The 27,351-nt window shown below is 47.7% G+C and overlaps 1 protein-coding gene across 1 annotated transcript in view; it reads left to right on the top strand.

Annotated features, from left to right (window-relative positions):
* Nucleotides 1-204: 204 nt before the first annotated feature.
* The window catches only part of RTN4 (reticulon 4), a 543,567-nt gene continuing 516,420 nt past the window's right edge, over nucleotides 205-27,351 (top strand). The window contains exon 1 of the mRNA XM_069608239.1: nucleotides 205-832. Within this exon, the coding sequence (XP_069464340.1) occupies nucleotides 361-832 (472 nt within the window). The 5' untranslated portion in view covers nucleotides 205-360. The remainder of the gene's footprint in view (nucleotides 833-27,351) is intronic.

Raw genomic sequence — 27,351 nt, 5'->3', positions numbered from 1 at the left:
ACTGGCATATGCAAGGGCTGTGTGTCAAGGTGTAATCCATTGTCTTATTTCAAACAATGAAAAGCGGTTATGGAAGTAGTGGTAGCGGAGACACTTCATCCCATATATGCCCCTTTAGCGTGCCCACCCGGAAAGACTCACAGGGCGGGCAGGAGCGGAGGGGCGGGCCCAAGGGCTAGCGAGGGAGGCGCTACGGACACCGTGGTTTTGTTTGAGTCACCAGGGCGTGATTGCTCTCCCTCCTCCTCTGTCTGCGCTGTGAGCCGGCAGCACACCACCACTCCCCCTCCGGTCTCGACACCATCAGCAGGCTCGTGCCACCCGCCCAGCTTCCTTCCCGCATCAGCCACACTATCGGCCATGGAAGAGCAGCCCCCCACCCAATCCCCGTCCATCACTTCCAGCGGAGGCTTCCACGCAGCCGAGGAGCGTCCGGAGCCGCCTCCGCAGCGCCAGGTGATGGTCGAGGAGGAGGAGGAGGAGGAGGAAGACGATGAAACGACTGAGAGGAGGCCCTGGGAGGAGGATGACTTCGGGGACGGAGAGGTGCTTGATCTGACTGGAGGTGCCGGCGACTTCTCGCACCCACCGTTTAACGTGCGCTTTCCTGGCGCAGGGGAGCTGCCTCGGGCGCCGGCTTTTGAGGAGAGGAAGAAGCCGGCCTGGGAGGAGTCGGCGCCGGAGAGCACTCAGCCCTCGGCGCCCACAGAGGAGGAAGTGCCTCCGGACCGCAGGCCCACCGCCCCTGTCATCACACCCCTGGCTCCGCTTGCACCCGCCTCTCCTCCACGCCCAGAGATTGCCCCACGAAGGGGACCCAGCGGCTCCATGGGTAGGTGCCGTGAGCATCATATGGCGGGAGGGAATAGACACCACAGTGAGCATCCCTTGTTCTGTGTAGCTGTCATCACCTTTCATTCGTGCATAGCTGTTTGGGGAGTGCCACCCGCTCAACCTCTTATGTGTTTGGGCATCCTTTTTGAGCAGTGTATACTCGTCGGGTGCAACAGCGCCTCCTAGTGTTGGTTTGCTTATTTAAGCGTGTTTGTAGTCGGTGACCCCATCTCAACCTGTCAACTACTGAAGTGGTTAAAGTTGACCCAATTATGGAGGTTAAACTTTTTGCTTAGTATGCGATTGCGATGGCAGTGTTTTGTTATTTCATTGATATGTTTTGATTGATGAAGGTAACTACCTTCAGTCATGCTTATGCTCCTCCTTTTTCTATAACTTACTACTTTAGGCCGGTATGCATTTCTATGGATAAATGTGCAATCTTGTTCAACGCTAAATCCAGTGGAGCTTGGATCCCCATAGACCGGACTCATGGGGCACTGCAGGGCGTGCACAGATGTTCATCAGTTATGCATTACATATGCATGCGAACTTATACGTTCGGGAGACGCTAGTCCAGTATTTATTTTACTTTGCATTCTGGCACTTGTTGTTCTAGATTTATAATGGGGAACCAAGGACTACAATTATCAGGATGCAAGTGAAACCCGGGGTTGGATTAGTGTTTTACGGATGGATAATGTTACCCCTCTAGCCCACAAAAAAACGGCGAGCTTCACTATATCTGCATGGATTAATTTGTGTTAACGGAGTAGTTCTGGTTCCCTGTTGCGTGCAACAGTTAACCTTACCAAGCCAGATTTCCGGGGGTTTCGAATGGGTAGATATATTGAAACGCCATTTGTTAGTTGCTGCATGTGCAAATAGGCTATTGTAATTAGACCGGCAGTAGAGTACGCCGCCATCCCAAGCCTTTTTTTTTCTTCTCTGAACGTGGTGATGGTTATGTGTTACATTATTCAATTATAAAGTGCACACATTTCAAGAAACTCCAGTTTGGTACGTCCACGTAGCCTGTTAGACACTTGGAAAGAACTGGATGGTTTGCTGTGGGGACCCTCCAAAACATTCAGCTGTACCAGCATTTAAATGCCTCGAAGCACCCTCAATAATGTTGTGACTGCAGGACCGCGAGATTCGGACCTCGTAGAAGAAACTGCATTCTTGAGCATTTGATATGCAAAAATGGCATCTCTGTAACTACTGCGTCATTGCACCAAAAACCCATTAATTCGGTAATGGCATAAAGGCTAACTTGCCTGGAAAGGGGAGCTGGCGACTGCAGAAAAATAACTTAATAAAACACGGGAACCTTGAGGGACAACACGTGCCATCCATCTCGTGTTTCGAGAGGCTATCCATTCGTAGCTCCCCGTGCTGACCACAGATGTCTTCGGGCACGTGACTGTACTGAGTCAGGGTGAGGCTATCCTTTTTTTTAAAGTCCCTCTTCTATTTCTGAGCGTCTGCCGTGACAGAGCACTTTCTTCGCTACAGTGCGTCGCAGAGCGTGATGGGCAGCGCCGGTTATAACCAACCCCCGCCCCTCCTTCTAGCTCGTCACGTGGCACTCACTCAATGCAGGACTAGGTACAGGCTACAGCTACTGCGCCTTAATGGCTTGCGATGTACACAGCGTTCGGCTGCCGCCTGACACGAACATCTTAAGCTCTTTCTTTCCCACTCTTTAGCGCGCTCCACCTTACATTTTATTGTTGCCCACAGCATGCCGATTTATGCAACCTCACCTTTCCAATGGCCCACAATTGGCACTTAAGGGACAGGTCCAGGACTACAGCCTCATCCCCAACCCATTCATTACCTGTGCCGACTACAGTGGTGTCTGCAGCAATCTAGGCATAATAAAGATTTTCAATACATTCATAATAGAAAGTCATTATTCTATTCAAGACGCAAAGGCAGGCAAGAATTATGCTCATCTCAACTCTTTAATGCTTTACTTCTCGAGCAGCAAAAACAATGACCATAACTTTCCAACAAACTGTAAAATAACTACAACTTCCATGAAATACAAGTGATCTTGAAGTTTGCATATAATTGGTTCAACTTTCCACATGATCCAAACTGTCCAATCATCTCCCATACCTCTGTCCTCTTGACCGATAACCGAAACCTGCGTCCCAACGGGTAAACTCTTGCACCATCCATCAAACATTAGATCATTCCTCATGATCCCAATGCCTTGGGTTCTGTAGCTGTCGAGACACAGACAGCAGCAATGCACAAACTATTCTCAACTGGGTAGGCAATCGCAAAAAGGAACACAATACATCTGCGATAAAACTTCTACATAAAACTTCTGCAGTCGTATTACTTTCAGTCATGTCATTCTATCTTCGCGATTGAAAGGGTGGCATAATCCTTTGCCTCTGTCTTTAATAGAATCATGACTTTCTATTATGAATGTATTAAAAATCTGTATTCAATGTCAAGACCCAGAGGCTTGGATTATGCTTGTTTAGAGCTTACCACCAACCTAGACACCTGGTTGAAAATACAAATTCTTAAGTCTACTTGTTCGACTAGTCCGCCGCTTTCAAAATGTCTTCTAGGCGAGCGCCCATCTTGAATGCTGTGGATGCCAATGCACCCCTAATTGAATGTGCTCCGTGAAGTCCTACATCAATGCCTGCTTGGCTCATGCGCCATTTTGCCCATCTTGCCAGGGTAGCTGACGCCACTGCCTTAAAAGGTTTCTTGACCGCTATTAATTGTGATTCCCCTGCAGGCCTAAACTGTGCTGCGATACTTTCATAAACCTTCAGGCATCTGACTGGCCATAATCTGGGTCGGTCTGGGAAAGCTGCAAAATCAAATGTCCTGATCAGTCTTAGTTCTTTGCGCTATATTAAAAAGTTTCACCAGTAGGTGAAAAACATTTCCTGTCAACCTCCAAGCTTTGACCTCTGAGACCTGCCTGCACGAAATTAAGCAGAGCAAGGTAGTTTCACCCATAGGGCTTTCCTGGATAGGTTCTAGTTTTCCAGCCATGACTCAAACATCCTTAACACTACGCTCATATCCCAAAGACGAGAATATTTTGGAGCCGGTGGTCTCATATATATATTTTTTTTTTATCCCAATTTAATAACCTACATATCAGCGGATGTTCGCCTACAGGGCCCCACTCTGCGTATTCATGTCCAGCTGAAATAGTTGAACGATATGTGTTAATGGTTCGGTATGCTTTACTCTGAGCCGCCTGGTTAGCTAGAAAGACCACAACATGAACTACATCCGTTCGAGCGGGATGGACCTCCCTCTCCATGCACCAATTACTCCATTTATGCCATGCGCCTCTGTAGGCTGCCTTGGTTCCAGGAGCCCAGGATTCTCTGATGAATTCCTGAGCCTCTCCTGAAAGTCCTGGCTTAGCACAGGATCTCCTGAAATCGACCATACTACCAGACTCAGATTCCCTGTCTGAACCAGTGGGTGGACCGCCCCTGCTGGCCCTAGCACAATAGCTTCTCCGAGGCAGCAAAGTTGGACTATTGTACGACTTCTCCAGAAGGTCCGGAAACCAAGCCTGACCTCTCCAATCGGGAGTCACGTGTATCACTCTTGCTCCCTGTCTCCTGACCTGTGCAAGCGTCCGTGGTATCATGGCGAACAGAGGGAATGTGTATTCTGTTGCTGGTCCCCACACCTGGAGAAAGGCATCTGTCGCTGTTGGTTCCGGATCCGGTCTCCAACTGATAAATCGTGACAGCTTCTTGTTCAATCTCGAGGTAAATAGATCCATCTGACATGGACCTCACTGACTCCTCCAGCTGCCAGTCGCTGGAGTCCCTCGGGTGTCTTGAATTCCAGTTTGCTACTTTGTTATACCCGGCAGATGGTCTGCCGTCACACTGACTCTCCTCTGAAGGCATCAACACCAGAAGTCCTTTGCTAACTCTGCTAGCATCCTGAATCTTGTCCCGCCCAGGCGGTTGATGTATCTGACTGCGACACATTTTCCATCTTGATAACCATGGAGCACTTTGCCCCTTCCTGTGTCCAGCATTGTATTGCAAATGATTCTGTTAGCAATTTGAGGCAATTGATGTGGAGGGCTAGCTCCTCCTCGCCACGATCGGCGGATCGCCACACCGGCTCCCCTGCCCCAACAACTGGTGTCCGACTATGAGTTTGGGTAGGAACCAAAAATCTCCCTGCCATTTCAGGCCTCCACGTGGGGGTACCGCCACTCCAGTTCCATTCTCGCCTCCTGAGATATAGCAACTCTCTGCTAATATGGCAAGCCCTGTCTGATATGCTTTATCTTTAGTCATTGTAATGCCCGATAATGAAGGGGCCCAGGAAAAATGGTCTGAATCCAAGATGACAGCCTATCAGCCTGGCCAACCCCCTCGACGATATTACATCTTTTGACATCATGGTCCTCATCTCCTTCTTGATAGAATTTACCTTCTGTAAGGGTAGCTTGAGGGTTCCCTGTACTATATCTAGAACAAAACACAGACATTCCATTGACTGGGTCAGCTCTGATTTTTATTTATTTTTCCCAGTTGATCATGTTGCAATAAGTCGATTGCAACCTTCACCTGCTTTGAGAGCAGATCCCTTTCCAGGCACATTATGCATATATCGTCCAGTTAAATAATTAATCTGAAGCTCTGCTCTGAGTTGTCCATCTACTGGATTCATCAGCTTGGTAAAGCACCAAGGTGCTGATGCTAGCCCGAATGGGAGATTTACAAACTCCCATCTCTGACATCTCCAAAGAAACTGCAGCAGCAGCGGTCGTTGACTCTGGTGTATGGGGATCATCAGATATGCATCCCTGAGATCTATTTGTGCCAGCCAGTCTCCCTTCTGCAGTATGTCCCTCAACAGATGGATTCCCTCCACCTTGAAGTGTCTGTATAAAAGAAAAACAGTTCTCTGAGGTTGATCACCTTGCGTCTGCCTTTCACCAAGAACATGTTGCTTAAAAAGCCTCCTTGCTCCCTGACCGCTGATCTGATGGCCCCCTTTAGCTGCAACTTTTCTATTTCGTTGTCTAGCAATATGTCGTCTTCTCTGTTGAACCTGATCAGCCTCGCAGCGTATCCCTGCACTGGATTCTGTAAACATTCTGAAAGGAACCCTTCTACTGTCTGCAAAACTCAGGAGTCTGAAGATATCTCTCTCCACCTGTGTATATGCTGCGCCACTTCCCCTGTATCCCCCACTGGTGGGATGTATGTGTTCACCGTACCAACTTGTGGTAAAGGTTCCCTTACCTGAGTTATTTTGCTGTTGCTTGCCACTGGCTCTCCACCCTCTGCCTCTTCCTCTGGATGGAAAGAAGGGGTTGGCTCGCTGGTCATCCTATTCCCTCCATTGCACTCTGCTCGCAGAGAGCCTGTAGTGCGTATACCGGCTGGCCGAGCCGCCCCTGCCAGCCCTGTCTCAAATCTCTCCTGAAGATCTTCAGGGATGCCTGAGCTTTATCTAGCATAGCATAGGTGTTAGCAGATTCTGCCATGTCCTTGATGAACATATCACCAAATAACTTTCCCTTGGCACCCGCTGCTGCTTCTGATGGGGGGGGGGGGGGTGGCTAGCTCCGCTAGCTTGGAGTCAATCTTCATGAGGATGGACCACCTTCTCTCTGTTGCAATGGAACTATTGGCATTGCCCAATAGACATATTGCCCTCGGTGCCCAGCCTGAAAGCACCAACGGGTCAATAGCCTCCTTTTTCTGCTTGGCCTCCTCCACCAGTTTCCATATCTTCGTGATTGGCCCAACCACATTGAGAAGCTTGTCCTGGCATGACCTCCAGGACTGGTCTATACCATTTTTAATGTCTTTGCTGTACTTTCCCATGAAGGTCGGCATGGGTTCATCGATCTCGCGGGTCTTGGCCACCCACTCTGGGCTTGGGGCATTCTGCCCTCATCTTATTCCTGGCCTCTTTACTCAAAGGTGCCCTCGGCCTTCTCTTCAGATAAGCTGTAATGATGTTGGTTGGATCCCACTCGGATGACCGTGGGTGGCTTCATGCACTGTCCACGTCACCTTGAGCCCCGTAGCCCGAAGGATTACTCTTTTTGTCTCTGTGCCTTCTGACACTGCTAGATGACGAGTCCTCAGACACCTGAGAGCTCCTGTCTTCTGATTCTTCGCTGCTGAGGCAGCTTACCTCAGCAGAATTTTCTGAGCATCTTGGCTCATGGCCTTGCCTTCCTCTTGCCACCATACTTCTTGTGTGCCACACCCAGGGGTGGGGGTCTGAGCGCTACATGCCCTGTGGGACTTCCTTTCCCTTTGCCTCTGCGGGCCTCTCTCCTTAACTCTGCCATGCTCTGAGAGAAGGCTACAGGGTCTTCCATAATGCCCCTGACCTCGTGCAGCTGGCCCCTACTGGCACCCATTGCCCTTTGAACAGCCTGACTCATCCTGATGCCACTGTCCTGAGGGCCGTCGCAGTCCTCATCTGAGTACTATCTAATCATGATTTCTGACTGTGCCGATAACCTACTTTTGAGCAGTGTGCTTAGGATGCCCCTGTTAAGATGGATTTCTGAACTCTGACCTGGAGGGGCAGAGGATCAGAAGGCCAGCCTAGTTTCTTGGAACAGGGTAACCTCTGGACAAACCAGACCAATCAGGGTAGCGATGGCGGCGGTCAAGACTAAGTCTCAAGAGGGGTGAGGGTGACTGAAAGACCTCAATGAGTACACAAAGCAAGGACACTTACAAATTACTCCAGACAGGTGTTATATTAAAAATATAGACACATTTATTACAAGGCCTTTGTAACTTCGACCATAGCAAAGAATCAAAATAATACTAAAGTAAACCAACACATCACAATCAATACAATATATATACAAGACTGAGGGGTCTAAGGAGTTAGGAGCGCGAAATATGTAGACCACCTAGATGGGGAGGAAAACGCGCAGTGCAAGTAATCGTTAGACCCAGTTCGACATCAGAAATACACCTAACAAGGAGGCAGTCCAAGCCCTACGTTGAGAGTTGCCTTATGCTCAATAGTACATGCAAGCGCCTGTGCCAATGGACAAAATAGGGTCTCTTCAATGGTCTCTGACAGTTCAGGAAGGTGGATGAAGCGATGAAGAACCAGTCCCCACTACTCAAGCAAGACCTCCACTTGCGGGCAGAGGCAGGGTGAGAGTGCGGGATGGATCCGCTATTTCGCAACAGCGGTAGAAAAGAAATGGGTTCCTGCGCTATGTTCACCGATTGGGGTATGGACCACTCACTGGTCCCCGATGCAGGCAGACCCAGACTTCGCCAGTTCAGTTCACGTTGCTGGCAGGTTCAGATGCGACAATTGGGATGTCTCGACACCGTGTAGATTCCGCGGTAGCAGGATTCACGGTCGAAGGGGTCACAAATGCAGCAAACGTGCACAGGTCGTTACTGCAGCAGGACAACACAGCAACTGCATTTACTCTGGTCCGGGCACACTCGTCTCACTTCAGACCTGGCAATGCCAAGCGTATGAAATAGGGTGTGAGGGTGCCGTGGACACAGACCTAGCAGTAGGCCAAGTTTTGAGGGCTTCCCCGAAACAGCGGTGGTAATAGAGCAAACGTCCCGTGTAAGCTGGGTAGCCCACTAGTTGGCCCAGGGACACTTCCGAAGAGGCTTACTTGCAGGGTTTGATGACGGTGCCAAGAATAGTTGGTCCCACTGTTCCAATGGGTCGAAGCACCTTCGCAGACCTTCTAGGACGATCCGATGCAGAGGGGTCTCGCAGAACGACAGCGAGCTCAGGGTGCCAAACCTTTCAGCGGGTCACCAGCGGTTCCTCGACTCGGCTTCTTATTGCAGGATACTTGGCTCCTTAGCCCTTGTTCGGTGTGAACTTAGGAGATCGTCATGGTAGTGGTGTTTTCGGCCTCCTCTTATCCAAAGTTCCCTTAGTGCCAAAACAGGGGGGGACCCAATGGGAGATCTGCTCACAAACACTCACTCCATACGTGGACCAATCACGGACCACGGTGGTCCCAGGCATTCAGGACACTCCAGACTCTCTGGCACCCAGGATGTGTATTGGGAACAAACCTCCCAGCCCACATCCTGGAGGCACATACACAAGGCATGCAGAAGCCCACAAAAGCCTTGCGTTTCGTGGGAAAGTGCATGACCAAATAAGGACTGACCCAGGTCGACTCGACCTGGGGAAGGTGAAGGGGCAAAATGGCCAAAGGACAGGACAAAGAACCGCGTGGCTATTTGTGCCAAACGCGGTAAGCGTGGATAACATGGCAAAAAAGGGTTCAAAACATAAGATAAACGATAGCTGCCACCAGTCCTGTCCGTGACACACCTGCACAGTTCATAAGTCCAGCGAGAGTTTCTAGGGCCTTTGGAATGACTAGAGACCCAAGAGTGCGGTAGAGTAAATTACACTGCACTCTTGTTACATGTTGCACAAAAGATGCAACATGAGGAAAGGACTAAGGGAAACAAAGTCTCCCAGTACTGACTGTCTTAAGGGCATTAATTTTCCCCATAAGAATTGAGCGACAGCCCTTAGGAGTGCGGCGGAGGGCTGCGCTTCTCTGGCAAAGGTAATATCGGGGTGTAAAACAGCAGCAAAAAGTTTGGGGGTTGCCACATGGAGGGAAAATTACATTCAAATATGAAATCTTTCCTAACAGCCCCCCTCAACCGTACTTTACTTTGCAGCTAGGTAGGACAGATCTGGGTCAGATTGGTTTCCCACAGTTGTCCTTGGGACCGTCTGTCAGGAGTTGCTCCCGGGTTTGAGCCCTATATATCTATTCAGTTTGCCCTGGGACTGTGCCTGTCAACCACACACTGCGTAGTGCAGGCTTTGATGTTTACAAGCCTGCAGTGTGTCACTGCCACCAGTAGGTGGAGTTCAATGATGAACAGAATCCCTGAGTCCCGTGACTCGGAACACTGTCCCTCGCAGCTGCGTCCGTTAATCCGACTTTACTAATTATGTGATTATAGCACTATTGACCCAGCTGATTATCCTAGTCCTTACTGCGTGGGGTCCTGATGGAAGTATGCTCTGGTGCCGGAACTTCTCAGGGTCCTGTCACCCCGAGCTGCGAACTTCAGTGAGGCACTGCCTCCTGCTATTCCCGCTTGTCGAGACCCGTCGCACTTCTCTCACTATTCTGCGGACGTGCCATGCCAATTCAGAAGCGTGCGTTGCTGCTGCGCATAATCTATGCGTGCACACCTTTTTTAAATTAATTTTTCATTACTCACATGCTAACAACCAAATTCAAGTTTCCCTTATCTGAGCTGCCCAAGCAGCAAAGAAAGAGGAAGGAGGACAGAGGTGTCATATTGGACTATGGGATGTGATTAGACAGTTTGGATCATGTGGAAAGTTGAACTAATGATATGCAAACTTAAAAACCAAAAAAATGATGAACTAGACCTTATTGTAGTCCACGCTCAAACAAAGAAAACGTTCACAGTCCACACAAATCTTAGAAAAAGAATATACAGTTCACTCTAAAAGGAGCAAACGGTGTGGTTTTCTTAGCCTCAATTTATTTTGAATGTTGTCTTGGATAGTATATTCATTTGAATTATAAAGTCATTAAATTCCTAGCACTTCCACCATTATGAAATTTAAATTGAGTTCAAAAATTAATTGTGCCCAGCCTAATCCCGACACGTGTTTCCCCGCCTGTTCTCTGGCGGTTCCTCAGGGGTTTGGTGGGTAGTAGTTTGGGGGCCCGCTTTTACTGTTATGGTGGGAAATGGGAGGTTATGGTGCGGTCTTTGACCCTGGTCAGGTACTGTCACATTCCATGACCTTAAAGACTTGTCTGTAGGTCAGTTGCTGCCTCCCCTTAATGACACTATTTTTCATCAAACTGAAAAGTGATGGATGGAAGGTCCTAAGTTAATCACAACCACTGGCAATGTTATGGGCTGCCTTGCATACCATAATTATGTTAGTCCGTATGCGCCATTGCAGACTGGGACCAGTCCTTTGCAAACGGGTCTTGGTCTTGTCGCAAATGGGAATAGTCCCGCCGAACACCATGTTCCCTTCTGCACTTCAACACAACAAACCATTAATCTATTGGTCTTGTTTGACCTAATGAATGTGTGGTTTGATGCACGTGTAGTGAGCAAAGCGCACGCATCTGAGTATATGCTTTCAAATGGGGGAAGACAAACTGATACCAAACGTGATGGGTGGAAGGTTTTAAATCTATCATAACCACTGCTATTGCTTTGGGGACAGCCTTCCATTTAGTATTTTTTTTTCTGAATCATCCTGGGTCATAAGACCCATTGTGACAAGTCGGGCCCAAACTGCTAGACTTCAAAGCTGAAACCAGTCTGTGGGTCTTGTGTTCTTGTGCAGAGAAGCATGGCCCAGAGTGTGTCAAACCTTTTGGTGGCTGGGCCAATACTCCTTTCTGGTCCCCTTCGGGAGTGGTAGAGATGGACTAAAAGAATGGCGTGGAAGGCTGTTTTGGGGGTAAAGGTTAATTCAAAGCTTTCACAGTCGCATTCAGATGTTACTCCGATTTTCCTTCTACATTAGACTACTGATATACTACATTAGACTACTGATATACTAACAGTAAGCAAGTAAATATACTGAATAGATAATTTTGTAAGGTACCTCAGTTAGTTGAAGACCAGCTGCAAGTCAAAATGTGTAGCTTGGATTAGCCAGTGAAAGGAAGCGCCCCCAAGTTAGCACGATCCTCCCCGCAATAGGAGACAATAATGGACACTCCCGTAATGGGAATAAGGCCAAGACAGAGTGCGGGTGAGCGTAAGTGGGAGTTTATCCAAAGAATAGGGCATGCAAAGAACTCTGCAACCTCCGAGAGCGCTCTGTCTGACAATAGCAAAGACAGGCGTATTTCTAATACAAAAAACGTCATCAAAACCTACACACTATAGGGGGCACAAGTTAATTGGGATTGGGTGGCGTCGACTAACTATAGGTGTTGCTGCAGCTTGGTTGGTCCGGGTGGGAGGACGTCACTGGTCAGCCTCGTGGTAGGGTTGAGCCTGGCAGGCCGGCTTGAGGTCATCCGGGCGGTGTTGGTATGCTGGGGCAGCCTGTGACAAAGATGAATACCTTTCCTGACTCGTTTGCCCTAGGCCATGCACACTGCAGTTATTCAAGAAACGACATTTAAGTTCATCAATGAATCGCTCAGCAGTTTATCTTATAAAATAAATGCAACACATGAGGAATGCACCTCGTGAGAGGTCTGGTGGTTGTCGGTTGGGGTGAGATTTACCTGTGTCCTATTGACCGGTATTTTAGGTCGAGGGGCTGGGCTCTGGGGCCTGGGCCGAATGATACATGTCTGTCTGCTGCGTTAGAAGTTATTATATAAATGGGTCTCTGTGTCTTGTCCCAGCGTTGGGGGTCGTCTTTGCACGGGGTCATGATTCTTGGGGTGGTCTAGGGGGGTTGTGGGATTTACGAGAGGGTGCTGGTAGATCTGTGGATTCAAACGTGGGTTTATTACTGTGCTGTAAATAACACAGGTGGCGGGCTGTGGCCTTGGGTGCGGTACCGGGGCCTCTGACTCTCTGAAGCGGCTCCAGCTTGGTTGGGGGAGGTGAGGGAGCGCGGCACATGCCTTAGCTTCTTTATCTGGCAGGCTTCGTAGGGTGGGAGGGAGAATGGCCTTGCATATATTCACAAAGGTTTTTTCCTCGTGCGTTGCTGACTTTTGAATGCAGAACTTTTATAATGTTTTGCCTTATTTTGATCTTATTTAAACACACATCTATATTTCGACTTCGTTACACATTTCTTTAATACAGTCGGTCCGAGTACCTTTTCATTACATGGTATTATATGTACTACAGTGTTTAAGTATTTATATACATTCGACGGTACATGAGGTAGAACTATATTATGGACCACAGAGATTGACGGTTGCCACTATGGGTGACTTAAGGAGACATATAGGGGTTCATGTGTCTACATATGACTTAAAGACACTTTCTCTGTGATCTAGCAGCATTAGTACAATCACAATGTGAAGTCATATAAACATTTCACTTTTATGGCTAATTCATGGTTTGCAGATTCTGTTTAAGAAAAGTAGTTCACTAATACCACTACTTGAATTCATTTCTGCGTTGCCCTGGCCTCGCGGACCAGGTCACACGGGATGCAGTATTACATTGTGAACGACGAAATGTTACAGTGCTAGCATCTCGGGTTATCTCATACCCGGCTTTCTCATGGGAACGCGCTCGCAGCGGATCTACCATAGTGCTGCGGCGGCAGGGATGCTTGGAAAGCCCTCCAAAGGTGGGGGGCCGCGCTACAGTGTGCTAAACTCACGCCATCTTGCTAGACAAGATGGCTTCTAGGCCTAACTGAATTTTTGTATATGCAGGGAACGGATACGTGTGGGCAATGTCGTCGGCGGGTGAACCCTCCTCCACCTGGGCCCGGGTGGCATGAGGGGACGCCCACCGAGTCATGGTCCTCACCTGGGGAGAAGGCTGCAGGTGAGGAGGGCCTCGCGGCCAGTCCTCCCCTACATTTCCCCCCTTTCGTTACTAAAGTAACGAATTCTTTAGCTCTTCCAATCTTCTACATTCTTGTTCCTCTATCACTGCGTCATCCCATGCAGGTGTTCCTTTTCTAGGCATCCATGCCCTACATGCTCCCCTCAAGCTCTCACCTCTTCTAGCATACTCGTCTGGTGTACATGTTAAATATATACAGTCACCACTTTCTTCCAAGTCTACCCAGACCTCCTCATACCATTCCAGTTCCACATCTCGGGGTTCTTTGATAGTGGTGTGCCATAGTTTGTCTACTATGTACTTATCACGGTACATAGGCACTAACTGGTACCTGGGAGTGTTATCTGTTCCTGTCTGTACATGTACTTCTTGTGTCGCCTTAATTGTACCACCAGAGTTGCCCATTGTCACCATCATCATTGCGCCGTTAGGGACCGCATGTGCACAACATCGGAGGCCCACCTGGCACAGGCAGAACGCCACGAGGAGAAACACCACAGCTGGTACCAGACTGGTGTGCATGTTTCTTCTATCCATCGCATCCTGGCTGGTTGGACACCTCTCAGTGCTTCCGCTTTGCACAGTACTTCTTCATCTTTCCATTTGTTTTCAGAAAATAGTGTCCCTTGTATCGCAAAAAATGGTTCTTTGAGACATACCACTCCAGCTGCTTTTGGATAGCACGTTTTTTCCGTCTGTATAATCTTGAAAGTGACGTTGTGTGCCTGGAAGGTGTTTTTTATTCGGCATAGCGTGAGATGAAGGAGACACTGGGCATCTACAATGGGCAATTCTCTGGGCAGCAACACTTTAGGTGTGCCTGATGCATGGGGAATAAGCGAGCAGACATAACAGCTCTCATTTGTCGTTTGTTTGGCTGTGGCACTCATATCAGCATACCATTTATTTGCTTGGTGGGGGTGCCGGGGGTCTTCCATTTTGTCTAAGCCTAACCCATAGTACTCATCATACCCCCTCCTGCTTGTCTCTCTTTTCCGCCTACTATCCTTGCTTCTCCTACGTCTGCTTTTGGTAAATGAAAAAATGGGCCCCCCTTCCTCCTCCCCACCCCCCTTGTCAAACTTCTGATATGTTTCCTTAGGTTCTGTCATAGTTATAACATTCCCATCTTCCTCAATAAACAACAAATCACTTTCTTCTAATGGGGTGGGGAGGGTAGTGGGGCTGCTATACATTTCAGGTGTGGACATTGTGTTGTTTTCCATCTCTGTTTGTATACCTCTTGAGTTTGACAGGGCGACAGTTGGTGGTTCAGTGTAGTAACCCCATACAAAGTGTGATCCATCCCATAGTAAAAAATCACCTTCTTTTATATTTACACTTGTAGTTGTATTGCTCCCCAGAGCTCGGGTACTCCCCCCTCCCCCCTCGGTCATCTCGATAGAGATGAACGCTATAAACCAATACGTCACCAGGCAAAACATTGATAGGAAAAATATAATAACACAAATTGACAATCCGCATTCGTATGAATATGTAAGTCTATCTGTCAACACTTCTCTAATCCTAACAAATCTATTAGTTGCAGGCTGCCCATTAGATGCCATGGTAATTCCTGTTTGAGATACAAAAGTGCATTAAGTACAGACATGTAAACATTTCCCGGACGTTATTAACTTTTTTTTTTTTTTTTTTTTTTTCCATAAAGCATGGACGTGGGTAGGGGAAGGGTTTGTTTCCACAGACAAGGGTATTTGCAATCAATACGTTTAGATCATTGTACAATATATATAAAATCTTCTTCAAAAGAAAGAAAAATTTCAAGAAATGAGAGAACAAGGTTTTTCTTTTTCCGTACGAATGCCATGTGATCAGTTGCATTCATTGTCAATCGCTGCACATACACAAAATCACCTTTACTCATTCTCCATAACACCACTGTCTGCTGTTGCCTGTGCCTCGTCCTGCACCTCACCTTTCACGGCGCTATAGGCTCTGCGTACGTCTGTCAAATGCACCCAGTATCTTAGGCCCTTCACCTTTACTGCTGTGGGCGTGCAAAACACTACCTCATAAGGGCCATGGAAACGTGGCGCATTCCACCTTCGCACAAAACTTCTGACATATATAAAGTCACCTGGCATTAGCTGTAATTGTTTGTCAGGCAGTGGTACCCGTTCTGTTGTATTCCCCTCCTCTCTTGTAGAGGGGGGGGCGAGTTGCTTCGCTATAATGCGTGCTGCCCGTGTTAGTTTTTTCAAGTACTCTGTGAACTCCTCTCCCAATATCGCTGCGCTTCTGTGTGCATCAGAACGTTCACGGAGAGGCGAGTGCGCTGTGTGCATTCTCCTTCCCGTGACGATCTCATGCGGGGACAAATGGTGGTCTTTACTTGGCTGATTGCGCAATTCGAACAGGGCCAAGGGTAGGCAGTACATCCAGGTCTTTTTAAGGGAAAAACACAGTTTTGACAATCTGCTTTTTAACAGGCCGTTCATCTTTTCCACTACGCCATTACTTTGAGGATGATAAATCGAGCATAATTTGTGCTTTATTCCCAATAACGTAGTCACTTCTTTGAACAGTTCATTAACAAAATGTGTGCCATTGTCTGAGCGAATAACTTCGCAAATTCCCCAGCGCGGGAATACTTCCCGTACTAGGAACTTTGCGGCGCCCTTCGCATCAGGACGCGCACAAAGACCTGCCTCCACCCACCTTGAAAATGGACATACAACCACAATCATGTAGCGGGCCCCATTACATCTTTCTCCCATGTCTACATAATCGATGTGGAGCTCTCTGAATGGGCCATTTGGTTTTGGTATCGTACCCCTTAGTGTGCGCAATGTCATACCTGAGTTATAAATTTGACATGTCGTGCATTCCAATGCCAGCCTTGTGATGTGTTCCTGGAGGCAAGGTGCAAGGTGCAAACCAATCTTCTTGTATCTCCGCCATTATGTGTTGTTTTGCGTTATGTGCGGGGAAGTGTAGTTGTTGAAATGCTATTTCTAACAATGTGACTGGCATCACTGCTTTTCCTGAACTTTCTTGTCGCCACAATAAATCCGTCGGCGATTTGCTGCATCCCCTCTTATTCCACAGCACTTTCTCTTCTGCACTTGCTCCCTCTTGCAGCTCTATTATTTCTTGTGTAGGCATCATGTTGTATCCTGTGGGGACCTCTTGGCTTGCTGTGTGGTGTAACATGTACTCTCCTATCTCACCTTTCTGAAAATATGAAGCTTCTTTGGCGGCGGCGTCTGCTGCCGCGTTCCCCAAAGATATAAGATCTGTATTTGTAGTGTGGGCTTGGCATTTTACGATGGCCACTGCCGTGGGTTCTTGCAGGGCCTCAATCAGTTCTTTCAATAATTCTGCATGCTGAACCGGTGTTCCATCTGCTCGTCGAAACCCTCTCCGCCCCCACCGTGCCAGCCCTCCGTGTACTGTTGTTGTCATGTATGCTGAGTCTGTATATATTGTCACTGCGCATCCCTTAGCTGCATGCAATGCTTCTATTAGTGCTATTAGTTCGGCTGCTTGGGCTGAATAGTGTGATGGGAGGCGGTGTTGCACTAGTGTTTCGTATTCACCTTCCTCTAATCGTACCACTGCCATACCCACATGTTTCTCTCCTGTCTCCATGTCTATTGAGGCTGACCCGTCCACGAAATACACCTCTCCTTCGTTGAGGGCATTCTCAAAAATCACCTGGTCCTGACCTTCGTCACCTGTGTATGTTGCACAGTTGTGGTTCTGCATGTCTTCTATGGTGCACGCCTCTGTGATGAATGTGGCTGGGTTCACTGTTTTGCATCTTACTATATGTATGTTTGCACTGGACAATATTATTTCATATGCTGTGGCGCGTTGTGTTGTCAATGTGCTCTTTGATCGCTCTAATATTGCAAAGAGTGAGTGTTCCACAAATAGTGTCACAGGACAGCCCATTACTATCGTGGCACTTTTTTCAATGGCGAACGCGGCTGCAGCTAGTGATTGCTCGCACGCGAAATGACCTTGCATTACTGCATCTAGAGTGCCACTATAGTAAGCCAGTGGCTTGTGCCCTAACGATGTCTTTTGTGTCAGCACTGCTGTCATCAGTGTTCCTTTGCAGTGCGAGAATAGGAAGAATTCGCGCCCATAATCTGGATTTGCCAGTACTGGAGCGCTTGATATCAGCTCTTTCAGTGAGTTAAATGATGTGTTCATTTCTTCTGTCCATTCTATGTGTTTGTTTTCCTGCTGGGCTTCTTTGAGTGCCTGTAATAAGGGCCTTGTGTATGCTGCATAATCCAATATCCATGCTCGGCAGTAGTTGCACATACCCAGGAATTTCTGCATCTCTTTTACTGTTTTGGGCTCCCCAACTGCTCTAATCGCCTGTGCTCTGTCTGGTATGATCCGCTTGCCATCCTTTGATATCAGCTGTCCCAAATATAGGACCTCTGTCAGGCAGTATTGTAACTTGCCCTTGTCCACTTTGTACCCTTTATTGGCCAATAATATCAGGAGTGTTATTGAATCCTTTCTACACTCTTCCTCAGTTTGTGCACAAACCAATAAATCATCAACGTACTGAATCACCGTGCTTTCTACAGACAAGTTCCCCAGATCTTCATGTAGTATCCAATATCCTTGTGGTAGTCTGCAATGTTCGAACCTCCTCCCCCCTAGTGTAAACGCTGTTAAGTACCTGCTCTCTTCTGCTAAGGGAATCGAGAAAAATGCATTTTTCAAGTCAATGACCGTGAAGTGGGACGCTGTCTTTGGAATATTGCATAGTATTGTCGCCGGGTTCGGGACTAAAGGGAACTCCTTCTGAATCACATCATTGAGTGGGCGTAAATCTTGTATCATCCTCCATGAACCTCCCTTCGCCTTTTTAATCGGGTAAATGCATGTGTTACATGGGGAGTTTGAGGGCACTATTATTCCTTGCGCTAGCAGTGCATCTATTGTCTCTCTGATCCCTTCTTCTGCTTCGCGTGACAATGGATATTGTTTTACCCGGGGTAGAATTGCTCCCTGTTTCAGTTTTATTACCACAGGCTGAACCCCATGTAATAACCCCACATCATGGGGGCCATTTGTCCATATGTTAGTGGGTACTAACCTCATGTCGTCATCAAAAAATGCATGTGGTGCTCCTACTACTGCCATTAATTCAACTTGAGTTTTTCTGGCTGTAACTACAATGTCGCACGGCATTGCTAGTTCCATCACTATTTCGCCATCTGTCTCAGTGTCGGAAAATAGCTCCTCGTCCGATAGCTCCCGCAGTGGGACATTTGCATTTGTACACAGTACTGTCCGCCACTCGCATCCTTCCATGTCAATGCCAATCACACATATTCTGTTTGCTGACACGTGTACTGCGTGTAAATCCAACGATAGCACTGACCCGGGAGCTGTGTCGGGGCTCACTATGGGGCGGAAAAGGAATTCGGCTGGGATCCTCCAATCCATCCTTTTTAGTTCTGGTACTATAAGAGCCAATGTTCTCATGCCCTCAAACATCTCCTCGTTTCTTGGTAACCCTCTGATCTCCTGCATGATTGTGTGGCCATGTATTACTGCCATTATGCGGAGGGGACATATGCCAGGTGTTGAACATACGATACCACTTTCTGTGAATGATATTGTCATATTTAGTTTGCTTAAGAGATCTCTCCCCAGCAAATTAATGGGCGAGCGTTCATAATACAGTAAGGGTGCTTTCACTGTTTTACCCCCCACTGTCACATCCAATGCCTCTGTGTAAGGAACTTCAATTACAGCCCCAGAGAACCCCTGCGTCTCTAAAGTTTTATTAGATAACGGGAACCGGCCCTCTTTAATACATGATTTTTCCGCTCCCGAATCCACCATGAATATGAATTGCTTGTCTCCTATCTGCGCTCCTATCAATGGTTCCTCTGATGCATTGTGGGTTGTAGATAGTACCGGACACGCAAGTGCTCTCTGTGGGCTGTCCTATGCGGGGTGTCTCATTGCCCACCCTTGATCAAAAATGTTCCCCGAAACTACTGACACGCCGCTATAAGGTGCGGGGGCAGGCGCTCCATTAGCTACTGTGGCGAAAGTGTTACCTGGCGTGTATTGTATATTGTCATTACTCTGTGGGTGGTTTTGTGTTCTGTACTGATGTCCGTGTAGTTGTGCGTTACTTCTTTGTCCTGCATTTTCTGGTTGCTGGTATTGTCCCATGGGGAGGCCGTATGGGCTTCCTGGGTGGGGGTGACCGTACTGCTCTGTCTCCTGAAACCCGTTGTTTTGTCTGCTTCTGCACTCCCTTGAGTAATGTCCCCATCTCCCACAATTCCAGCAGCTCCCCTGTGGACCTCTGGGACCCTGCCACCCATTTCCTCCCATTCCTCCATACCCTTGTCCTCCTCTTCGGCCCCTGTACCCACCTCTACCCCCTCGTGGGGCCCACTCTTGCCACATTGGACCTCCGTTCTGCTCCTGCTCAGTCCACTGTCGTTGTCCTTGCCCTGCCCAATTTGCTGCTATTCTTCCTTGTATTGCTATTTGCCCCTCCTCTCCTTCCTCTCCCTCCCTCATGAGTGGGAGCCCTGCTACCGCTGCTGCAACCTTCACCAGTTTTGATTGTACCAACTTTGCCTCGTCTGCCAACCTTTTCTGTGCTACTTCCCTCTCTCTCTCTTTTATCCTTTTGCAATGGTGCACTATTATACTTTGGATCTCTGGCCACCCCTTTGCCTCAACGCCCGCTATTTTATCGAGTGCCTTCTGCACCTCTTTTGGGAGCCCTCTCTTAATGATAAAATAAAATAGAGATGTGGATTGGTGCCAGGGTGTGCCCGTTTCCGCTCTCCACATCTCCTGCACCCGGAGAATGTAATCCATAGCATCCTCCCCGTCATTCATTGTACACTGCATTACTGACTGTAAATCTGGAGTATCTGGGAACGTCTCCCGCAGCGCATCCCAAACCCGTGCCCGCACTGTATTAAAAGACGCTCCATCATGACGGTCACAATCTAATGTCACGGCCGGGAAACCAGCCTTAACCCATACTCTGTCTGCTTGATCTCCTACTGCTGATACTAGTAGGCTTTTCACATCGCCTACTGCCAGCGGTATGCCGGCAGTATGTTTCTCGAATGCATATATCCACTTGCTCGCCCCTCCGGACAACGGGGGCAATAACTTCATCAAATTAGCTTTATCCATCTGGGCCCAGGGTATATAGTTTGGCCTTCCTCCCCCTCTGTGTATTAGTGGAAGTTGTAATTTTCCTTTTAACGTGGCGCCCTCACCCACTTTGGTCGTCGCTGAACCCAATGGCGCCATCCTCCCCACTCTATTCCTTAGTCGTCCCATCCACTCGTCATCTATTGTTCCTAGTGAGCATCCACCGTCCAGCTCCTCGCTTTCCCCTCCTACTGCCATGCTCAACCTATCACTCTCATCTATTTCGCCTCGGACATCACATAGCAGGTCCTCTCTGATCCCTGTCTGCCGTGATACATCACCGATGCTCCCCTCTGGTGTTTCCACCTGTATTATTCTTGTCGGTTCTTCCTCAATTCTGAACAATATTTCACCCTTTTTCCATCCTTCCTCAATTTGTCTACTTTCACTTGATGTTCTGGATACACGTCCTGATCGAGTGGGAGTGCCTGCTGTACGCTCACATATGTCTTTTATTCTTGAGAGTTCATCCTTTGCTATCGAGAGCCTCGATTCTAAATCGCTCGTTAGCTTTTCTATGTCCCCTCTTTGCGTGCTTGTCTGGGCACGCTCTCTAGTGCTTTCGTATGGTGGGGGGGCTGTTGGTCTTAGGGGTGTAGTAGTTGTAGGGGGAGGCACATAAGTAGGATCACTATATCCTGCTGCGGGGGCCGGTTTATGTAATATCGGGTACAAACTAATCACCTCTACAGGTTGTTCTGTATTTAGTTGTTCCTTCTCCTCTCTTGGAATCATCAATGGGTTATCTGTGGTGGAAGGTAGATCAATATTTGGTGCCGGAGCTTTGGGTGGGGGTATTTCCTCAAATAGTCTCCAGAGATCTAATATCTCCTTCCTGTTTTGCCACTGTTTGCCCTTATACTTGAGGTGAATGCACGTTCGTACCATATCTAGAACGCTTTTTTCAAAAGACCCCCCCTCAGGCCAAATCTGGGGCAATCCTTCCCCTTTTAATTCTGTTACCCATTGATCGTGGTATTTCTTTATTCGTTCAGCGTATCCCGGTAAGCTCGTACAAATATGTGACAAGGGAGTTTCTGCCCCCATATTCTAAATCAATAGCACTGACCGTGTTCACCTACTTTACTTTTGATTACGTATAGATATGTCTAAGTATATTTTTATGGCCCAGACAAGAGCGGACTTCTCAATGATATCACGCAAGTTAAATTCACTACTAACATTCTTTCTTACTCGCCATTCCTCATTGTCTTCGCATCCCTGTTCAAACCCGCGCAATTTTCATTCACAATCAACCACCTGCTAGTTATGGTCCACACTCTCTGGCACCCCCTCGCGGTCAGTCGTTCTTCTTCACTATTCACACGGTGCGCGCACCCCTCACAATGCTTTCCCACTCACACCTCACTTTTTTTTTTTTTTTCCCTCCCTTTCCTTCCTGTCCAGCTGTCCCTGTTGTTCTACTCGGGTAACTAGATACCCGTCTGCATGTGCCAGTATTTTTGATCCCTATTTCTGCTGTTTTCCCCCTTGTTTTGGTATTTTATGTTAATCAGTTCACCCCAGGCTCACTTTTAGTCCAGACCCCTACCCTCTGAGCAAAAGAATAGAAAGAAATAGCAAATACTAAAATATACTCTGTGTCTTTCCTTGCCAGACACTAATAACTTATTTTTCACTTCTTTATATATTCCCAGTACTAGTTTAGATAGCACTATGCGGCGCCGCCTTCCACCCCCTTTCGGAGCTAGGTTTCCGTCACTTCTACTTCTTCATTCACTTCTTACTCCTAATGGCCATATGCAAAGAAAAAGATAAAGAAATTTTCAAGACCCGTCTTTAGTAGACCCCCATTATTCTTCTCCTCTACCTGTCCCCGTTCCTCTGTTCACAATTTCCCCTCCCTTCCCCTTTACGATCGCTCGCACTCGGTACTCACGTGCCCGTCTTGAACCGATAGTCTCCGAAACTGGGTCCGTCCAGGCAGTGTCACCGGTAACTCAACGGTCAGCCCCTGGCTCCGGCGAGCGGCACTCAAAGGGGATTTTTTTCCAATCGGGATCCCGTACCCTTTCTCATTGAGTGCGCACTTCTTATTGTGCCGGTCGCCGTTGGCGGGCAGCCTCCCGGAGCCGGCTCACCGTGCGTATCCCTTCTCGACCGGAGATTCTCGTGCCACAAGGGGGTCGTTAAAAAGGAGTTAGGAAAAATAATTTGGAGATATCACGCTATCGGGGTCACCACTGAAAGGAAGCGCCCCCAAGTTAGCACGATCCTCCCCGCAATAGGAGACAATAATGGACACTCCCGTAATGGGAATAAGGCCAAGACAGAGTGCGGGTGAGCGTAAGTGGGAGTTTATCCAAAGAATAGGGCATGCAAAGAACTCTGCAACCTCCGAGAGCGCTCTGTCTGACAATAGCAAAGACAGGCGTATTTCTAATACAAAAAACGTCATCAAAACCTACACACTATAGGGGGCACAAGTTAATTGGGATTGGGTGGCGTCGACTAACTATAGGTGTTGCTGCAGCTTGGTTGGTCCGGGTGGGAGGACGTCACTGGTCAGCCTCGTGGTAGGGTTGGGCCTGGCAGGCCGGCTTGAGGTCATCCGGGCGGTGTTGGTATGCTGGGGCAGCCTGTGACAAAGATGAATACCTTTCCTGACTCGTTTGCCCTAGGCCATGCACACTGCAGTTATTCAAGAAACGACATTTAAGTTCATCAATGAATCGCTCAGCAGTTTATCTTATAAAATAAATGCAACACATGAGGAATGCACCTCGTGAGAGGTCTGGTGGTTGTCGGTTGGGGTGAGATTTACCTGTGTCCTATTGACCGGTATTTTAGGTCGAGGGGCTGGGCTCTGGGGCCTGGGCCGAATGATACATGTCTGTCTGCTGCGTTAGAAGTTATTATATAAATGGGTCTCTGTGTCTTGTCCCAGCGTTGGGGGTCGTCTTTGCACGGGGTCATGATTCTTGGGGTGGTCTAGGGGGGTTGTGGGATTTACGAGAGGGTGCTGGTAGATCTGTGGATTCAAACGTGGGTTTATTACTGTGCTGTAAATAACACAGGTGGCGGGCTGTGGCCTTGGGTGCGTACCGGGGCCTCTGACTCTCTGAAGCGGCTCCAGCTTGGTTGGGGGAGGTGAGGGAGCGCGGCACATGCCTTAGCTTCTTTATCTGGCAGGCTTCGTAGGGTGGGAGGGAGAATGGCCTTGCATATATTCACAAAGGTTTTTTCCTCGTGCGTTGCTGACTTTTGAATGCAGAACTTTTATAATGTTTTGCCTTATTTTGATCTTATTTAAACACACATCTATATTTCGACTTCGTTACACATTTCTTTAATACAGTCGGTCCGAGTACCTTTTCATTACATGGTATTATATGTACTACAGTGTTTAAGTATTTATATACATTCGACGGTACATGAGGTAGAACTATATTATGGACCACAGAGATTGACGGTTGCCACTATGGGTGACTTAAGGAGACATATAGGGGTTCATGTGTCTACATATGACTTAAAGACACTTTCTCTGTGATCTAGCAGCATTAGTACAATCACAATGTGAAGTCATATAAACATTTCACTTTTATGGCTAATTCATGGTTTGCAGATTCTGTTTAAGAAAAGTAGTTCACTAATACCACTACTTGAATTCATTTCTGCGTTGCCCTGGCCTCGCGGACCAGGTCACACGGGATGCAGTATTACATTGTGAACGACGAAATGTTACAGTGTTAGCATCTCGGGTTATCTCATACCCGGCTTTCTCATGGGAACGCGCTCGCAGCGGATCTACCATAGTGCTGCGGCGGCAGGGATGCTTGGAAAGCCCTCCAAAGGTGGGGGGCCGCGCTACAGTGTGCTAAACTCACGCCATCTTGCTAGACAAGATGGCTTCTAGGCCTAACTGAATTTTTGTATATGCAGGGAACGGATACGTGTGGGCAATGTCGTCGGCGGGTGAACCCTCCTCCACCTGGGCCCGGGTGGCATGAGGGGACGCCCACCGAGTCATGGTCCTCACCTGGGGAGAAGGCTGCAGGTGAGGAGGGCCTCGCGGCCAGTCCTCCCCTACACCAGCAAGGCATTTCATCCTTCTGAGGCTGATGAAATGAGTAACATTGAGGTAGATCATCCCCTCCTGACAGGGCTGGAGGGGGAGACTGTTGGTAGAAGGATTAAGCCCATTGATTTATTTACCCAAAGCCTTCCCACCAGACAAAAATGGGAGTAGCAGGCGGCACATATCTCCTGGACGGTGGAAGAGAGAAGAAAAATGAACTCTATTGTGTTTCAGATGAATAAGCCTCATATAGGTTACCTTCCCTTAGACCAGAGTGTCCTCTTAAATCCTGCCCTCACAAAATATGTAGAAGATGACCCCACGGCTCCAGGGCGTTGGCTAGGAGAGTGAAACACATTGTACTGGCCGGCTCCCTGCACAGTAAAAGGGTCATGCCAAGCAATCTCCCTTGCCCACAAACAGTGCTGGCCTTAGAAGTCGGAGCACCCCGGCAGCAAATCAAAAATTTGGCACCCCTAGTAATGCGGCAGGAGGCGCCACATTTTTCAATAGGCCTTCTTCCACCACGTCAGAGCTCAGGGGAGACCTTGAAAGACTTCCTTACCATTCCCCCCCAGCTGGCATTGCAGGGGTCTAATGGCAGGGTGCCCTGGGCTGCCGCCTTGCCCGCCCTGCCGTATTACGGATCTGCCTACAAACTTAGTATGTAATTTATTTCACTATTCTGTAAGGTCAGTATCATTGCTTCACGAGAGATTGTGCCATGAGCAAGCTGTGGTGTGTACTATATAAATGATCTATAGTATGTTTATTATATATAGAATTCTATCAAAACTAAGCAGAACGAAAGCTCTCCAGTTTTTCTGGGGAATACAATTTCTTGCAAATACTGACGTTTTAGCACCCAGCATTCTGTGTTCTTGTACATCATTTGTAGTCCTCTCCTGCTACAAGTAGAATCATGCAATGCGATGAAAGCCTGTACGGCCTGAGCCTATCGCACAGATGTTCATCTCTGCCCTTAATCATTGAGGCAGCCATGCACCTTGTTGCTGGGCATTATGCACATATTCTGAAAGTACGGAAGTTAACTAGTCGTTTTCAGTGTAAGAAAATATTTTTACTGTGCAACAATATGTTCCTATATAATATTCTATACAGACGTTGGATTTCATCCCAAGACGAACACTGATGTGTTTTTATTTATTTATTTTTTTACCTACAAACACTGGCTCATGTAGAGATTGTTTTGGCAGCCACATTAACCAGTAGGTGACCATTTAACTTTTATGTATACATGTCCCTCAGTCACACACACTGATAAATAATGCCCATTCTGCTACGCATTCTGAAATAAATCGCTGCCCAGGGCAAAGAAAAAACAAAGTATTGCCAGCCGGCCTCTTGGTGGACCCCGTCATGTATCTGTGGTCCAGTAGATTGTGTGTGCGTGGTTGGGGGGGGGGGGGAAGAGGGGCAGCAGTGGAATCGCCATCCTCTACAGAGTTGGTGCAATTGGACTGCATCCATAAATTATTTAAATCCACACGGCTAGAAGTTGTAGGAGGCTGTGGAGATCTTCGATTAAGTAGGGCCACACTGGGCTGAAGACCTAAAATAAAGTGGGTGGAATATTTAACCACAGAACACTGCCAGCAGCAGCATGAGATGTGTTGCCTGGACACGTATTGACAGGAAGTCCATGCCGGCCCCTTATCTGTTTAAGTGACCAACACTGATTTCTCTTATGCCGCACAGTGTTCACTGCTGAGGAGTTAGAAACTCAATGAACCTAGCAATGTTAACAAATTATTACACACTTTTTCATCTGACCTTACTACATGATCGTCTGTACTTAAGTAGCAGCAGAGCTCGCAAATAGTTTTGGTGATCCTGGGTGATGTTTTTAAAAAAAATGTTTTTTTTTTTTTTAGCTCTAGTCATTTTGCATTCCTGAAATACTTGGTGTGTTTTCCTTAACACAGGTTGGACTAATAAATACCAGAAAATAAAGTGATGTTACTGCTAAAAGATATAAGGCACTCGTCTACCGTTGTTGTGGCCAAACAGCATCAGAGCTGTCTTGGAGTGCAGACTTGCGCTGATCTGGGATTTTCAGAGCACCACGAAATTGCATAATGGGTACAATCGTTGCAAATTGGTTTGCAACAATTGTGAATTTAGGTTACCCTGGCATGAACAAGACCATGCATGATCAGTTTCATAACAAAGTAGTGCCTTGGAGGTCTGTCCCTTGTCCGTCGTCAAAGTAGTAGTGATACGGTGGAGGGCGCATAGCACTGCTGCTACATTGGGTATGCGAAGTGTTCATGGCGCCCAAATCCCATGCACAGTAGACCAAGCACGAAATTGTGAGTGTTGCGCAACAAAAGGCTTCTAATGCATACATTACAAACTGGTATTCAGCTGTATAGGGTCATTAAGGCTATTAAGAGGGGATTAAAGGCAAAAATAGAAAGGGGGAAAGTGAAGAGGTGGGAGCTTGCGTATTGAGAGCTTAAAGGTGAGGCATGTTGTGGAAGGCGAAGGTGAGTTGATTAGCGATGGCATTAAGATGTGTCAGTGGTATAACCTGCACATTGACATGCTTTGGCGGTATAATGACTTAATGGTGTGCGAAAAGCCTGGGAGCAGGAAACCATATAAAAGTGCATTGGTAGGCGTTGAAGTAATGGAGGGTATGAAAGGCATGGGAGGAAAAAAAGGACTCATGGCACCAAATTGAGCTCTGTAGTTATTTAACAATTAACCACACTGCCAGAATAGTAATTGGGTGCT

The sequence above is a fragment of the Ambystoma mexicanum genome, chromosome 4q (assembly GCF_040938575.1).
Source record: "Ambystoma mexicanum isolate Mex_15411 chromosome 4q, UKY_AmexF1_1, whole genome shotgun sequence".
NCBI lineage: Eukaryota > Metazoa > Chordata > Amphibia > Caudata > Ambystomatidae > Ambystoma > Ambystoma mexicanum.
This window is presented reverse-complemented; position numbering and strand designations above follow the sequence as displayed.